Raw genomic sequence first — 16,363 nt, 5'->3', positions numbered from 1 at the left:
GAAGGGGCCGAGGGGGGAGGCTGAAGAATTTGGACAGACTAGGGAGTCCCCGAGGGAGGGGGGGGAGGGCGGAGCCAAAATATTTCGGACCCTGCCAGCCCCAAAGTCTGCCCTTGCTTCTGAGCCTCCTAGGCGGAGGACCTGGAGTTTGGGGTGGGAAGACAGGTAACTTCTCTCCATTCTGCCCTCCCCGCATGTCGTTCCCTCGGTGCCCCCCTACCCGTCCAGGATTCCAGGCCGCCCCTCAGCGGCTCTGAGCGGGGAGGGGCACCTCCACCTCCACCCCTCCCCCGGCCGGCCCTCGTACGGTGCCTAGCGTCCCAGCACTGGCCCCCACGGCTCTGCGCCTGAACCCCACGAGACCCCCGCGGCCCAAGGCCAAGGCCCGCCCCCTCGGGGAGGCGGATGTGGGAGGCTGGGGGCGGGAGCGCGGCCTTGATCCCGGGCGGGGGCAGCCGAGGGGGATGCCGCCCTCGGATCTGCAGCCTCGCAGGGGAGGGTCCGGCCCTGAGCCCTGGCGAGGGTCGAGCGGGCGGCCGTCGGCTAGCTGGGCAATAGGAAACGGTTTATTAGGAGGGAGTGGTGGAGCCGGGCCAGGCAGGAAGACGCTGGAATAAGAAACATTTTTGCTCCGGCCCCTTTCCCAGTCCCGAGAGGCCGCCGCGCCAGCCGCGCCGAGCCAGCCCCTCCCCGGCCCCAGCCCTGCCCGGGGCCGCGCCCGGACCCCAGACCCTGGCCCGCTGTCCAGCGCCCGTCGTGCGACCGCGGCCGCCGCCGGGGAGGGGAGGAGGCCGCCCGCTGCACGCTCGCGCCGCGCTGCCCGCAGGGCAGGCCCAGAGGTGAGTCGAGGTCCGCGGGCCGGGCCGTTGGGAGGGTGCGGCTGACCCCAACCCCAGTGGGCCCTTCCCCATGGCATATCCCAGAGAGACCCTCAGAGAGGTCGCCGTAGGGTCAGTCCCAGCTCCTCGTAGCGCAAGCCGCCCCTCGCCCTGCACCAGCATCTGCCCATCACCCCACCTAAGACTGGAGGGGGCTGGACCGAACCCGCACTGGGAATCAGAAAACTTTGCTCCTGGGGCCCGTCACTTAGCTTCTCTCTTCTCTCATCCTCATCCATAAAATGGGCAGAAGGATCCCTGCCCTCCTTCACTTACAGAGAAGGGGGTCACATGTCCTTCCAGGAACCTGGATTGACCTGGGGGTGGTGTCTACTCCCAGCACTGTTGAGCCTCCCCTTGAAGCCCATCTTTCCCAGACCAGTCCTGGCCGCTCTTGCCAAAGGAATCTGACACTGTAACTCCCTCCCCCAAACCTCAGTTCCAACCCTGTGTGGTCAGATAATCCCCAATGCATGGACTTCCTTCAGGATCCAGGTCAGAGGGGATCCCAGTCTCCCTCCAGCCTGGGACCCCAGGTTTTCAGTCTGCCCTGGAGGTCAGTCTGGAGGCCAGTGCTGTTATGACCATCTCAAGGCTGGCCACCCACCCCCTCTTTTCTTCTCTAAGGACAGGGGCAGAGTGGACGATAGCTCTCACCCTCTCTATACGGGCAGCTTCTGGCTGAGTCAGGGTCTGTCCGACATCTCTTACCCCTTACTGTTTGTTTGTCCTGGTACCTGTCCTCTCATCTTATCAGGTGGTTAAAAATAGCTACCATTTATTGAGTACTTACTATGTAGACACTTAGATACATTTTTGTCATGTAATCCTGGCCACAACCTAGCAGAAGAGGTGTTATTATGTCCATCCTACAGAAGAGGAAAGAGATTCAGATTTGAATCACTTGTCCAAAGCTCCATGGATGCTTGGGTTTTTGGTAACATTTGTTAAGTGCTTACTGTGTACCACTTAGTACTCTGCTAAATAATTTTACTACATTATACCTATGAAATGAGCACTATTATTATTCCCCATTTTTCATAGGGGAGCCTAAGCCTCAGAAAGTTCAAGTAACTTGCCCCAAATCTCATAGCCCTAAGTGGTAGAAGCAGGATTTGAATCCGGGTCTACATGATCCAGAGACCACAACCTGACCTCTGTGCTATACTGTGCTGCATTTGCATTCTGTCTGAGATCCTAAAATCCAGACTTGATGCTACATCCCAGCGCTGTGAAGTGATGCAGATGAAAGTGCCCCTTTGTGACGGTAAGGGGCAACCCAGGATGAGCAGCTCAGTCTGGTCCTCTGCTTTATGGTCCTGTGCTGATGTGCAGAGCAAGGCGCTTCCAGCCCCATGACAGTCACTGCTGTGCTGAGCCGCTGCTGCTGATGGGAGCCGGTTATGTCAATCCCTCAGGTGTGCTGGGGAGAAAGGGATGGACATCCACCTTCTGAGCACACCTCTACTCTGCTTCTCCCCAACTAGGGCTAAGCCTACAGCAAACAGATGATTTCTAAACAAACCCACATTTGGGCAGCAGGTGATGAAAACTGCAGTGTGTTAATGCAATCCCCGCTTGCTCTTTTTCCTCTTTTGAGGGACCTACCTAACACCAAACAACTGCAGAAATAAAATGACCAAGTGAGGATTTATCACCAGCAATTTAAGTTGATCAAGACATACCTGGTGATTCTGGGCAAGAGACCTGACATCCCCGAGCTTCCGTTTCCCTGTTGGATTGTCGTGAGGACGGAGATCAGCCATCAAGGTTCGGTACTTAGCACATAAGTATTACTCAGAGAAGGTTAACGCTTATTACTAAGAATTTCACAGTGGTAAGTTAATATTTGAAATTAGTTTAGCATTTGTGATTTCTGGCTTAAAACTGTGATGCTTCTAGTCAGCAGGAGTTCTTTCAAGAAGTTTTGTTAGACGTGAAAGGAGTCCACCAGTCTCCAGGAGTCTGTTTGTGCTAGAGTCAAGTCTCAGGGCGAATCAGGCAGGGTCAGCTCGGAGTTGGGACTGATCTGGACTCAGCACCCTCCTGTACTTAATCTTATGTCAGGCCCAGTTAAAAATTGGACAGTCGCAGTTTGCCTCCACTACATTCCCAGGATTAGACCAGAGGCGGATTCTGCAAATGCTGCCAAGCCCTCCCTGCACTGTTCCTGGGCCCCAGAGGCTGGACATGTCCTGAACAAAGCCCGTGCCCTGCCCTCCCTCTGCAGTGTCTCTGAGTCCCTGGTTCCAGTGTTTAGTCTTGTCTGTCCCTTCTCCAGTAGAAGAGGGGAGAGGTCCCCGGGTAGGAATTAGAGTCCCTGCTCCCTGCACTCCACTCCCACTCACCCAGCAGGGTCCTGCCCAGTGAAATGAAAGCACGGGGACCAGTCAGCATTGTGTAGGACCCAGTTCTCAAAGTGTGGTACCCACACAAACTGATCAGAATTACCTGGGGACATTTTTTAAAATGCATGTTTCTTACTGGTCTCAGTGGACTAAATCAGAATCTGGAGTGGGGGTGAGACCAAAGAATGTGCATTTCTAATGAAGCACTTCAGGTGATTCTGCTGCGTAATTGTGTAGGTGAGAGGGTGCACTGGAGCACAGAGAAGTGAAAGCATGGGTAGAGGATTCTAGAAGGCTGCCGGCTATCATCCTATTGTTACCCCCTTTTGCTTCTTGCTGCATACTCTCTCCCTAGCTGCTTTCTGGGCAAAGACTGCCAAGGATGGATTCTCGCCCTTACCCCAGTGGGCAAATTCAGCTTTGTCTGGGGCTCCCTCTCCAGCCACCAGTCCCACTGTAGAGTGCTTGCCAGACTCCCCACTGCCTTCTGGGAGGGGCAAGAGGCAGGAGGTCAGGCAGAGGCTGGGGACACAGCTGCAGCAGCCCAGGGCTCCGTTTCCTCCCCCAGCCCTGGGCCTCTGGGGCAGAGGAAGCCCAGGCAGGAAGGCCAGAGCTGCCACCAGCCAGAGAGGCCCACGAAGCGCCCCCCTCGCCCCCACCCCCGAGTCATCCTGCCCTCAGAGCCTCAGCATCATGGATCTTCATTTGGCACCATTCTTAGACTAGGGGCCTTCTGCAGCCTATATGGCCATATGCCCAGCCCTACCAGCCTTACCACGTCATGCCAGAAGACACTCCCCCTCCCTCGTGGCAGCTGCCCCTACCTGGGGATCCAGTCCCCAGGCACACACCTGCATACTCTCCACCATTCAGAAAGTGCTTCTTGCTGTCTGACCTCAGTCCTTCTTGCTGCAGCCTCAGTCCTAATCTTCTCATTCTAAACCTTTGAGAAATGAAGAAGGGGGTGGCTTCTGAAGCACTAGATGGTTTGGGAGCTGAGATGGGGACTGTTATAGATCAGAATTACTCCCCTAATGCTCTCCACCAAACTTCTGGAAAAGTTCAACCAGCCACAGAAGGTCAAACATTCAACGTCTAAGTATGTTTCACTTCCCTTCCACATCACTGGCCCTACCCCCACTCTTTCCCAGGACAGCAAGGAGAGAGAAGGGGGCCGGGGAGTGGCTCAGAGAGGGCGTCTTATACTCTGATGAGGGTGCAGAGAGGTTCCTTCACACCTGGCACAGCCCAGCACTGTCCAAGCTTTGTATCGTTGTTACAACCCTGAGGGCTCAGACATGGGCAGCCACCCTGGATTGGGATATGGAGTAGAAAAACACGGGACTGGGAGTCTGGACACCTGGGTTGTACTCCTGGTATTGCCACTGAATCCTGCCCGACCTTGCACAAGCCTTCTCTCCTGACTGAGTCTTAATCCCCATCTTCTCTAAAATAAGAGCTGGGCTTTGTGATTCACAAGGTGTCCTCCTAGGACTCCATCGTGGGGGTGTCCCAGCCCCGGGTGGCTCCTGCAGACCCTGTAGCCACTCCAGCCTGCCCTGAGAATACGTCCTGCTCCCTGCTGTGCGTGACTCCTGCCTGTTCTATCCAGACCCCAATCTAAACAATCTTGATTCCTGTTCCCAGCTTGGCGGGACCCTGAATGGCAGGAAGTGAAGACAGGAGCCTGTTTATGTTTGAGGCAGCCAGGCCGGGGTGGGGGGGGGGGCGGGGGCACTGGGAAAGGGGTGGGCAGGGGTGGAGGCTGGGAAGGGGTGGGCAAGCGGGCAGGGGACAGAAGGGTGGTGGTACTGCTGAAGAGATGCTCTTTCTACCCTAGTCCCGTAGTGTCCTTCTGCCCTCTGCACCCTCCAGTCTGAACTCAGCAGCAGGAGAGCTGGGAGTCCCCCAAGCTCTCAGTCACTTAAACATGGCTCCCCACCCTTTACCCCTAACAGGATGGTTTCCATGGGGAAGTGAACCAGGACTTCCCCTGCAGGCCCCTCCCCAAAGCCAGACACAGGGAGGAGGGAGGAGGCCTCCCTGCCCCCCCCACAAAAAAACTCCCAGTGATTTCCTCCGGGTGGGAGGGACCCACGGTCAGTGGCTGAAAACACTGAAGGGATCACATTTCATAGATGTTATTGTGCCCCTTCTCCTCTCCAGGGACCATGACCTTGGACCCTCCCAGGAGAACCCTTCTGATGCTACTGACGGCCTTGGGCCTGACCCAGGGTGAGTACTGGGCAGCAAGTATGGAACAGGGGCCTGGGTGGAGAAAGGGCTATCTGGGCTCAGCTCTTGTTGGGCTGAATTTGAGGAGCTGGGGAGGAGGGGGACTTAGGAGCTTGGCTGGAGGGCGGGAGACGGGCTCAGTGGGACTAAGCTCCCGGCTACCCCAACCCTCCTGTGCTGTCCTCCTGATCCAAACCCACAGACTGCTGCTCTGTCAGACTCCAGGGTGGGACCTCTATCTGGGGGTGTGGGCAGTGGGGATGTTGGCAGGGAGGGCCTGGGAGAGCCCTCAGAGTTGGTGCTGGGGGCTGGGCTGGGCCTGGAACTGGGAGGGGAGGTCCTAGGATCAGGGAAGGGACAGAAGCCTGGTTCCTCTGGTGGCAGCTGCCCCTGGCAGGGATAAGTCACTGGAGGGAAGGATAATCTGAGGATGGAACTGAAGGACCAAGGCCTCAAAGATTTGAGAGCTCAGAAGGCGGGGGCGGGGGGCGGGGGCAGGGGGCAGACCTGGGTATTAGGCTTATCCTGGGGAGTTGGGCCCAGAGCAGCTGAGCTTCCAGTGTGTCTCCCAGGCGACCCCGTGAAGCCCTCTCGGGGCCCGCTGGTGACCTGCACGTGTGCGAACCCACACTGCAAGGGGCCTACCTGCCAGGGGGCCTGGTGCACAGTAGTGCTGGTGCGGGAGGAGGGCACACACCCCCAGGAACATCGGGGCTGCGGGAACCTGAACCAGGAGCTCTGCAAGGGGCGGCCCACCGAGTTCTTCAACCACTACTGCTGCTACAGCCCCTTCTGCAACCACAACGTGTCCCTGGAGCTGGAGGGTACGTCCAGCTGCTCCAGCAACCCCTCCCTGTCTTCTCAGACTCTGCCCTCCCCGCCCTGCTTGCCTCTCGTGCTCTGGCCTGGAGGGCGGGGGAGGCAGGACCCTGGGATCTGACCGGCAGAGTGGCAAGGTGGGGGGCGTCTGGCCCGGTGGAAGCTGGGCCTCAGTGTCCCTCCTGTGCCAGCCACCCAGACTCCGCCAGAGCAGCCGCGAGAAGATGGCCAGCTGCCTCTGATCCTGGGCCCCGTGCTGGCCTTGCTGGTCCTCGTGGCTCTGGGTGCCCTGGGCCTGTGGCATGTCCGGCGGAGGCAGGAGAAGCAGCGGGGACTGAACAGCGAGCTGGGCGAGTCCAGTCTCATCCTGAAGGCATCCGAGCAGGGGGACAGCATGCTGGGGGTATGGGACTGGGAGACCCTGGGACACAGGGTGGTGAGGGTAGACAGGAGACGCAGAGCCAGAGGGGACCCAGAGGGGCAGGTAGCCGAGAAAGGCACAATGGCAGGCACTCAGAGATTTGATTGGGCGCTGGACGGGAGGGGTTGGTGAGTGAGAAGCCTGGAGAGACACAGCGGTGGGGCCCAGGTTGAGGAGGGAGAAACGGGTTGGGTGGGTGCTGCCTCTTAGCGGCCTCTCGGTGTTCCCAGGACCTCCTGGACAGTGAATGCACCACTGGCAGTGGCTCAGGGCTCCCCTTCCTGGTGCAGAGGACAGTGGCGCGGCAGGTCGCCCTGGTGGAGTGTGTGGGTGAGCAGTGGGTGAGCCCGGGCGATGGGGACCAAGAGCTCCTGTGAGCTTGGGGGAGGGGTGAGGGAGCTCTTGGCCTCCTGAGTCACGGGGGGGCCAGGCCTGGCTCCGAATGGGAATTCTGCTGGCCAGGGAGGGGGTTGGAGGTGGGTGAGTGCCAGACCCTTCTGCAGGAGCTGGGGTGGGGCAAGAGGCAAATGGGGGTGGCCTGCCGGCTGCCTTTGGGTCTGGATTAAGTTAAAACATAATCATCAGAGGTTCTGCAGATGAAGTCAGTGCAGCATAATGATGGGGGACTCCTCTGGGGATTACTGGGCCCAAGGGCTCTGTGTGTCCGGTATGTGACCCCCTCCTTCCTCTCTGGCCGTCGGATCAGGAAAGGGCCGCTATGGCGAGGTATGGCGGGGCCTGTGGCACGGTGAGAGTGTGGCCGTCAAGATCTTCTCCTCGAGGGATGAACAATCCTGGTTCCGGGAGACTGAGATCTACAACACAGTGCTGCTCAGACACGACAACATCCTAGGCAAGCGGGAGGGTGCTGTGCCAGGCCCCCGGCTCTCATCCCCCCGCACTCAGGGCTGGACCACCACCTCGCCTCTGGCCACTGACCTAACCCTGCAGGACTCCCAGCCGGCCCTCAGCTTCCTCAGCCCTCTGATTCCAGCTTCCCCAGCCCTCTGATTCCAGCTTCCCCTCTGACCTAAGCCAGACCAGCCCCCACCCCAGCCCCAGCTTTGCCCTGACCTAGTCCATCCTCTGTCCCCAGCCCTGACCCTGACCCGTCGAGCCTCCTTCATCCCTAGACCCTTGGTGAGCCACCTGACCCTCCGCCCACAGGCTTTATCGCCTCGGACATGACTTCCCGCAACTCAAGCACGCAACTGTGGCTTATCACGCACTACCACGAGCACGGCTCGCTCTACGACTTTCTGCAGAGGCAGACGCTGGAGCCCCAGCTGGCCCTGAGGCTAGCCGTGTCCGCGGCCTGCGGCCTGGCGCACCTGCACGTGGAGATCTTCGGCACACAGGGCAAGCCGGCCATCGCCCACCGCGACCTCAAGAGCCGCAACGTGCTGGTCAAGAGCAACCTGCAGTGCTGCATCGCGGACCTCGGTGAGCGGGGAGGGGCGGGCCCTTCGCAGGGGGCGGGGTCCGTGAGCTCTCCCTTTCCACGCGGTACTGCCTTTGCTGGTTTGGATGCCTGGCATCGGTGATGACACTGATTGGCGCTTTAAAACTTACAGACATATGTTTGGTCTCATCTCACCTCTGCAAGAGCCCCACAAGTTGCCTTAACGTTCTTTTCAAGCCCACACCAGCCGAGCTCCAGGAGTTAGGAGAAAAGGGCAGGGAGCCAGCAACCTGGGTTCTCATCCTGGCTTCGCTGACTACATCGCTCCCCGTCACCAGGCCTTGGGGTTCAGCTCTGTGAAATGGGCATCATAATGCCTGCCTCCCCTACTCACATCTCGCTGGGTTCTTGCACCTAGAGAGCACCACACAAGCACAGTGTAACTGGGACAGTTATTCTCCCGGTGGCTGCTGTCTCCCAGCCCACCTCAGCGCGGGTCTCCATTTGCCGGCCCCGCTTATGTCCTACCGTCTCTCTCCATCCCACCTCACCCCCGGACCCCAGCCTCCCAGGGGCCACCCTGTCTGTGGGCTGGGATGAGCGGCAGGAGTGACAGGCCTGGTACCCACAGGCCTGGCTGTAATGCACTCCCAGGGTAGTGACTACCTGGACATCGGCAACAACCCACGAGTGGGCACCAAGCGGTACATGGCCCCCGAGGTGCTGGAAGAGCAGATCCGAACCGACTGCTTCGAGTCCTACAAGTGGACGGACATCTGGGCCTTTGGCCTGGTGCTGTGGGAAATCGCCCGCCGGACCATTGTCAATGGTGAGGATCCCCCCTGCATAGGATGGGGAAAGGGGAATAGGGTGGGTGGATAGACAGGCAGGAGATGGGACTTCCTGCCATGGCTGGTGCCCGTGGCCTGAGGGGCTTGTGGTCAGACCTCCCATATTCCCTTTACTGCCATTCACCAGCTGGTCCAGCTGAGTGACCTTTTAAGGTTCATCTGAGTCTGATTCTGGCTGTGAAATCTTGGGTAAGTAATAATAACAAAAATGTTAAGAGCAGCTAACATTTATTGAGTTTAAATATGTGCCAGATGCCACGCTGTATACATGTATTATCTTATTGAATCGTCCTTTGTTGGCAAGGAGGTGGTATTGCTTAGTGGTTAAGAGCGTGGGTTGGGAATCAGACTGCCTAAGTTCAGTTCCTGATTTTGCTGTGTGCAAGGTACTTAACCTCTCTGTGCCTCAGTTTCCTCATTTGTAAGATGAGAATAAAATAGTTTCTAGTTGTTGAGATAATCCAAATAGGGTGTTCAGGGCAGTATCTGGAGCTGTTCTGTAGCTCAGTGAATATTAGTGGCAATTATTGTTGTAATGACGCATGCTTGACACAGTATCATCCCCATTTTACAGATGAGGGGATTGAGGCACAGAATTACAGCTGGCTAGAGGCAGCACTGGGGTCTGAAACCAGGCAATCTGACTCTGGGGGCCAGTGCTCTTTATTACCGTGCTTTTTATACCTCTCTGGTCCTTGGTTTCCTTGACCACAAAAATGCGGGATATAATAGTGTTTGCAGTGCCTGCTTATTACTGCCTTATTATTATTATTAGCCAAGCTGTGCAGCATGCAGGATCTTAGTTCCCCGACCAGGGATCGAACCCGTGTCCCCTGCATTGGGAGTGTAGAGTCTTAATCACTGGACTGCCAGAGAATTCCCTGCTGCCTCTTTATTACCGTGGGTGCCACAGGGGACTCAGATTTGGAGGGGCTGAGAGCAGGCGGAGGGACCTCGTTCCTGATGGCCCCATATAGGGGGCTGCCCTGTGGCTGGTGCCCTCCCAGCCCTGGGGTGGATGGGTGCTGGGTGACGGTCTGGACCAGGTGAGGAAGTGATCAGTCTTTGCGGAGGCTGTCCATGGGGAGAGGCTGCTGGGAGTCCTGACAGGTTGGGGACCACCCTCTGGATGGGCTCAGGTCCCTGCCCCTTCAGACATGAGCTCTAGAGGCTGGGGCTGGGGAAGGGGGCACCTGGAAGGAGCCGAAGCCCCTTGGACCAGGCCTCAGGCAGGAAAGGAAGGCTGGACCAGCCTGGGCTGAGGGGGAGGCTGATTGCCGACTCCTGGAGCGGAGGGAAGCTCTGTCAGCCCCACACAGATTCGTGGCGCATTATAAACACTGTAATCTGGTGTCAGCCCCGGCGCTGATTAAAGGCCCATTAGACACGCTCAGGCCTCTGTGCAGCACTGATTAGGGCTCGAGCAGCACAGGGGCTGGCCTGGAAGCCCGCCACGGGGAGCACAGCTGGCGTGGGCTCTACCGAGGTTGCGGCTGTGCTGTGTGGCCGCGGCTCCCAGCCTGGGGCTGGAAGCAGGGTGTGGCCTGGGGTGCTTTTCTGGGGTCTGGCCTCTTCTGCCCCAGTGCCTGCAGCTCCACAGGCATCATCTTCAGAAAGCTCCTGCTAAGGACCATGCACTTCGGATGACCAGGGGAGGGGGCGCTGCTGGCTGAAGGGGTCAGCAGAGGCCTGTGCCATCCCTGAGAGTGGGTGGATGTGATCTGGACCTGGGTAAAAATCTCTTTCTCTGAGGAGATGTGTTTTCTCCCCCTTTCCCTTATTCCACATCCTCATCCAGCAGTCAACCAGCCTCCCTTCCTTAAGTGTAGCTTGGAGGTCAAGAGCATGGGCTTTGGTTAGACTTTCTGGGCTTAAATCCTAGCTCTGTCACTTACTACCTGTGTGATTTTAGACAAGTTTCTTAACTTCTCTGGCCTGAATTTCATTGCTTATAAAGTGGAGCTAATAGTATTGCTTACCTCATAGAGTTGTTGTGAGGATTTAATGCCATGCAGTTAGGACAGTGCCTGGCACATAGTAAGTGCTCAGTGAATATTAGGTATTTGGGGGCATCTGTGATAGTTGGGGCCTCGGAGCAGTACCCAGGCCCTGGGTGGGAGGCAGCTGTGGAAGGACTGGAACAAGATCTGGCCTAGGAATACAATGAGTTTAAGTCTTGACTCTGCCATTACTAGCTGTGTAACCTTGGACTCAACTTCTCTGAGCATCAGTTTCTTCATCTGTAAAATGGGTCTTTGGGTTGCTGTGAAGACGAACAGGATAATGCATGTAAAGTGTTTATAGCACAATGCCTGGCATATATGGTAAATGTAAACTAAATGGCAGTAATTATTATTATTTATAAATATATTTATTATATTATGGTGTCTCTCTCAGGGGTAGCATGGCCAGGCAACTGGTTTCCTGGACCCTGGGACAGAGGGTGGGCAAGGCTCTCCTCTGGGTGATATTGGGCCTCCTTGAGGTCCCAAGTGACTGTCCTATTGCCCTCCATCCCTAGGCATCGTGGAGGACTACAGGCCACCCTTCTATGATGTGGTGCCTAATGATCCCAGCTTTGAGGACATGAAGAAGGTGGTGTGTGTTGACCAGCAGACCCCCACTATCCCCAACCGGCTGGCTGCCGACCCGGTAAGGCCTCTCTGGTGGGGCTGGGATGGTGTGGGGTCGTGACTCACAGCTGGGATTTCTGGGCCCAGGAACTTGTGTCTGGCCTCTGCTTCACCTGGATAGATTCTGGGGTACAGAGTCCAGGGTACTTCTCTGGGTACTCCCTCCCACGTCCCTGCCTGTGGACCTCCGGGACCCTCTGGTTATTCTGGTAACCAGAACCCTTCACCTCGCCTGAAAAGTCAGAGGCTCTCTGCTGCATTTCCTGCCATGAAGTTTTTGTTGTTGTTGCTCATTTTTGTTCTTTCTCAAAACACTCCATATACTTATACAGGACACATGCATATGTGTATATAGACACACAGGGGCATGCACGCGCTTCTACACAAACACACACTCACAGGTACACACACATGCACATATATGCCAGACTGTTGACCCCATGAAGAGGAAAAGCATGTCTCCTTTGCTGACCCTTATCTCCCTGTTACCTGTCACAGTGCCTGGCACACAATAGGTACTCAATAAATGTTTATGGAAAGAATGAATACACGTACACATGTGTATACATGTATATATACATAGACACGTGTATATTTCTGCACAACATACAGATCCACAAAAAGCCACTCATATGCACTCCTGTGCACACACACATACACTCTGTCTCAGGAACTGGCTTGAGCTCTGAGGTGGAGTGAGGCTGGCTCACTCTGGGACCACTGAGCTTCCTGGGATGGGTTCCTCCCTAGACACATGCATTTTGAGGACGCAGCCAGGGTTGGTGGAGGTGCTGGGAGCCACTGCCCTCTACACTGGGGTCCCGCTGCAGATGGGCATGTGGGAGCCCCGAGGCCTGCAGATCTCCCTTTTCCTGGATCTTGGTGGAGATGAGGGTGGGGTGTACTCACCAGAGGGTGTCCCCGAAGATCTGAGTTACATCTCTCTTTCCGTCCTGCCTGCCTTTCTCCATCCCCTTCTCACTCCACTCCCTTCCTCTTCCATTTTTATCTTTCTTTTTCATCCTTGCCTGGTTCCCGCCATTCTCCCTCTTACCACTTCTGGCCCTCCTCTCCCCCTCCTTTCTGACACTCTCGTTTCCGTCTTCTCATCCTTTTTGTTCTGCTCGTGTCTCCCCACTACTGGGCATCCTCCTCGCCTCTTCCTTTCCACCTTCCCTGACCCGTGTCTCTGCTTTCTCTCCTCTGCTTTGCTCTCCCTCCCCACAGGTCCTCTCAGGCCTGGCTCAGATGATGCGGGAGTGCTGGTACCCAAACCCCTCTGCCCGCCTCACTGCGCTGCGGATCAAGAAGACACTACAGAAGCTCAGCAACTGTCTCCAGAAGCCCAAAGTGATTCACTAGCCACAGGCCTGAAGCCTGACTCCCCTCTGCCTGCAGTGTGTGTGTGGTGGGCAGTGGTTGGTGGCCTGTCTGGGTAGAGGTTCTGTGAGTGTGTGTGCTGGGGAGGGGAGTGCCCCTCTGTGGGCAGCTGTGCCTGCCCAACTCGGCCCCCAGCCCATCCAGCCAAAAATACAGCTGGGCTGAAACCCGATCCCCCCACCTCACCCGCCACCGTCTGGCCCGCTCAAGGCAGCAGGCTCCCTGACGCCGGGCTCCCTCCCCACTCCCACGCCCTGGGTGCACCCCCTACCACCCCCAGGACCCGATGCAAAAGAGGCCTCAGAGCCAGGGTGGCCAAGCCAGGGAATCCCAGTCCCGGGCCCAGAGTCTGGGCCTGCACTTTACCCCCTGCCGTCAGTCAACCCCACTGCCCCACCAGAGCTGCCAGGGTGGCACAGGGCCCCGTCCAGCCTTCAGTAGACACCCTGCCCTGCCAGGCCTTAGACTCTGTCCCAAGTCCTAGACACCCAGGCCCATCGGTTTTTCTCCGTGGGTTTGTATCTCAGCTCCAGGCCGCCTTGGGCCGCTATCTCCTAGACAGGACCCCCGCTAGCTGAATGCTAGCTGCCCAGGAGAGCGGGTTGCCTGATCCTGGGGCCCTCCTCCACTCCCCTCCTAGCTGACTTATTGTGGCATTAAACCCAAGGAGTCTTGCTGCGGGTATGGCAGAGTCATAGGCCAGTGGAGAGGTGGCAGGTCAGATGGGCAAGGCCCAGGACTTTCAGAATAAACTGAGAGGATGTCGGAGCCAAGAATGGCCGCCAGGGAAGGGCTCAGCTGGGAGTCAGGAGACCCAGGGTCTGGTCCGGGTGCTTGCTCTACAGGACAAGAAGGAGGCCTTCGCTGGCCCAGGACCTTTGTTTCTTTATCTACATATTGAAAGATTTGTAGATGAAGATTTGGTCCTGATGTCTTTTGAGGTTTTTTTCAGCTCTGAAGTTCTTTGAAATGTTTAGCCTGTGTCAGAACTCAGTTCATCAGTCCCTTGTACTCCTTGTGCCCCAGCCCCTGGCAATTTGCCTCAAGATGGAGATTTGAAAATAACTTTAGCTGAGGCCAAGGGTGTCTGAAACGCCTCCTAGTTTAATTCTCCAAGGTCCAGTTCCTGCCTTAACCCGTGTCTGTGGCCATCCTTGGGCTCACACAGCCATGGGCCTTCTGGAAGGCAAGCCAGCCAGCCACTCACCTGCTCTGTAGCTTCGCCTTCTCTGCCCAGGGCTGAGAGGGGCCAGGGGCCAGCTTCCTGCAGGGCCTCAAAGCTCAGAAGAAATCTGGCTCCAGCCAGCAAGACTGCAGCACCCAGGTTCCTGCTCCGCACTGGCCCCTGGCCCGGGCCCACACCCTTGGCCGGGCCCCAGAGAGTGTGTGTCTAGGAAGAACCTGGTGGCTGCAGAGAAACACATGGAAAGTTCGGTGTTTGGAAATATCAAGGGTGTATGTCCATGTGCTGAGGAGGTTACCCTGAATCCTAGGCGGGTAGATGGGCTGGAGGGTGATGGGGCTGGAGGGGGGGCCTAAGGGTTGGGGGTGAGGAGCAGGGCTCCGGCTAGGGACATGACAGCCCCAAACTTGGGAAGACGTGGCCTCGCAGCCCTCAGCCTGGGACAGGGTGGAGAAGGACCCTCAGTTGTCCACAGGAGATTAAGGAAACACAGCCTCCTTCCTCTCCTGCTGGAAACGCCCCAGCACAGCCTCCCTGGCCGGCTTCTCGGCTTCTCGAGTGTTTCTTCCTTCCACCGTCAGAGAGGCACCTTCCCAGGCTGCCTCCCAGCATTGTGCAAGGCCCGGAGGAGAAGCAGGAAGTGAAACTGGGTGAAACAGAAAGCTACATGGACCTGCCACGTTCCCACATCGTCGTGGGGCACTCTGCTTCCCAGTAGTGTCACATCTTCTGGTCACTGGAATCCACCTAGCCCAGGAATCAGGACACTCCTCAAGGGTTTTATCTCCACTGGATTTGGGGGTTAAAAGTCTCCTGAGACTCTACAGCCAGAAACTGAAGGCCGCAGCTCCCCAAAGGCTGGAAAATCCCTAAGAGGAGAAGGTCTGAGGCAAGAGGCGGAGTGATGGGGGAGGGTTGAGGGAAGGGGCCAGAGTTGGGAGGACAGCTGTGGCCAGGGAGAGAAGGAGGCATTGGTGAGAGCGGTCTGCATAATGCTTCTGAATTCAGGACGGTGTTCCAAGGCCGAAATGACAGTCTCTTAACCTGGAGATACTGTTCATGGGAGCATTTAGCTCATGCTTAGCACATAGTAGGTCCTCAATAAAGCATGGTTGAAGGTCCAGAGCTCCTGCTGAGTCTTCGCAGCCCGGTGCCTCTGCAGTGGCCCATCGCAGAGGGAACCAGAGGGTACGGGGAAGGAGAGGGTCCCAGGGTATCCTGCCCGGGCTTTGCCCTTGAGAGACAAGTCACAGTTGGCGCAGGCCCCTACTTGGAGCCAAATCTCAGTTCCCACCGCCGGCTGGGAGTAGCCTGCTCGCGGCGCCTCCGCATCGCCCTCTGCTGGCCGAAGGGCTACCCCGCGGCCGCCTCCCGCCCCGCCCCCGCGCGGGGGACCGCCTGCCTTTACCCGCCCAGGAGCTCCTCACCCGGCGCTAGCGTGCTTGACCTTCCCCATGCTTCTGTTCTGTAGGGACTGTCCCCTGGAAACCACATCTAGAAAGGAGATGCGTCCTCACTCAGAGGCAGCTTGGACCCGCCCGCCTTAATTCCCTGTTCTCAATCCCCTCCTTAAATGGGGCCCCCCCGCCTTGCCTGGAGTCAGTCTTCATCCCCAGAATGAGAAGGTGACCGCCATCCTCGGGAACCCACCTTGGCGTCCTGGGCGGGCTCAGACAGCACCTTTCCCTCTCCCCCCCGGGAAATTGGGGGCGAGGACATACCATGGGGGAGGCAGGTACTGAAAGAAGACAAGAGGTGACTTTTCCATTTGACCGCCCAGCCTAGAAAATCTGTGCCTTTGCAGTAGAGGCCCCCTTAGGGAGCCACAGAAAGGGGTACCCTTGGTAAAAGGGTATCCCAATTCGTTTTACCACGAGGACCTGCCCTCCTCCCAGCAGACCCCAAGGCGGCCTCAGGCCTGGAGCCGGCTAGGACTCTGGATGCCTATGTCCATGGACCTCCACAAGAGACAGTACCCTCCTTCCCAGAGGACCTCTTACACCAGCTTTGGGGAAATAAGAGCGTTCCTGGCATCCTGCAAAGGCAGCTTTTCCCCTCCTCCTGTGCCTGCCAGTCTCTGGTCCTTAAATCCCCACCCTGATGTCCACATTATGGTTGGCGTGTGGGCAGAAGGTCCATAAGAATATTACGGAAAAGAAATCACAAGAAGACAGGCTGGGATCTGGGAAAGGAGAATTGGCTCGTTGCCCTCC

At 57.2% G+C, this 16,363-nt stretch overlaps 1 protein-coding gene across 4 annotated transcripts; it reads left to right on the top strand.

The window, feature by feature from the left end:
• The first annotated feature begins 455 nt into the window (after positions 1-455).
• On the top strand, positions 456-13,941 carry ACVRL1 (activin A receptor like type 1). Of its 4 annotated transcripts, none has more exons than XM_007179383.3 (11): positions 456-839; positions 2,507-2,648; positions 5,393-5,461; positions 6,034-6,285; positions 6,472-6,683; positions 6,932-7,031; positions 7,408-7,554; positions 7,869-8,144; positions 8,735-8,932; positions 11,476-11,606; positions 12,815-13,941. In XM_007179383.3, the coding sequence occupies exons 3-11, from the start codon at positions 5,398-5,400 to the stop codon at positions 12,947-12,949; spliced, it is 1,515 nt and encodes a 504-aa protein (XP_007179445.1). In that variant the 5' UTR covers positions 456-839; positions 2,507-2,648; positions 5,393-5,397; the 3' UTR covers positions 12,950-13,941. The 4 variants fall into 4 exon arrangements, with proteins under 4 accessions (XP_007179445.1, XP_007179444.1, XP_057413349.1 ...); XM_007179382.2 differs by having other exon boundaries at positions 2,479-2,648; XM_057557366.1 differs by having other exon boundaries at positions 2,479-2,715.
• Positions 13,942-16,363: the final 2,422 nt, after the last annotated feature.

Source organism: Balaenoptera acutorostrata, chromosome 11, assembly GCF_949987535.1.
Source record: "Balaenoptera acutorostrata chromosome 11, mBalAcu1.1, whole genome shotgun sequence".
Lineage (NCBI taxonomy): Eukaryota > Metazoa > Chordata > Mammalia > Artiodactyla > Balaenopteridae > Balaenoptera > Balaenoptera acutorostrata.
The sequence above is the reverse complement of the archived record's forward strand: the minus strand, read 5'-3'. Positions and strand labels throughout refer to the sequence as shown.

Bases quoted from the DNA above. Each gene is read 5' to 3' on its own strand.
- ACVRL1 (XM_007179385.3), top strand. From the start codon at position 5,398: ATGACCTTGGACCCTCCCAGGAGAACCCTTCTGATGCTACTGACGGCC. The intron at 6,684-6,931 runs GTATGGGACTGG...CGGTGTTCCCAG, and splicing joins AGGGGGACAGCATGCTGGGG to GACCTCCTGGACAGTGAATG. The intron at 11,607-12,814 runs GTAAGGCCTCTC...CCCTCCCCACAG, and splicing joins ACCGGCTGGCTGCCGACCCG to GTCCTCTCAGGCCTGGCTCA.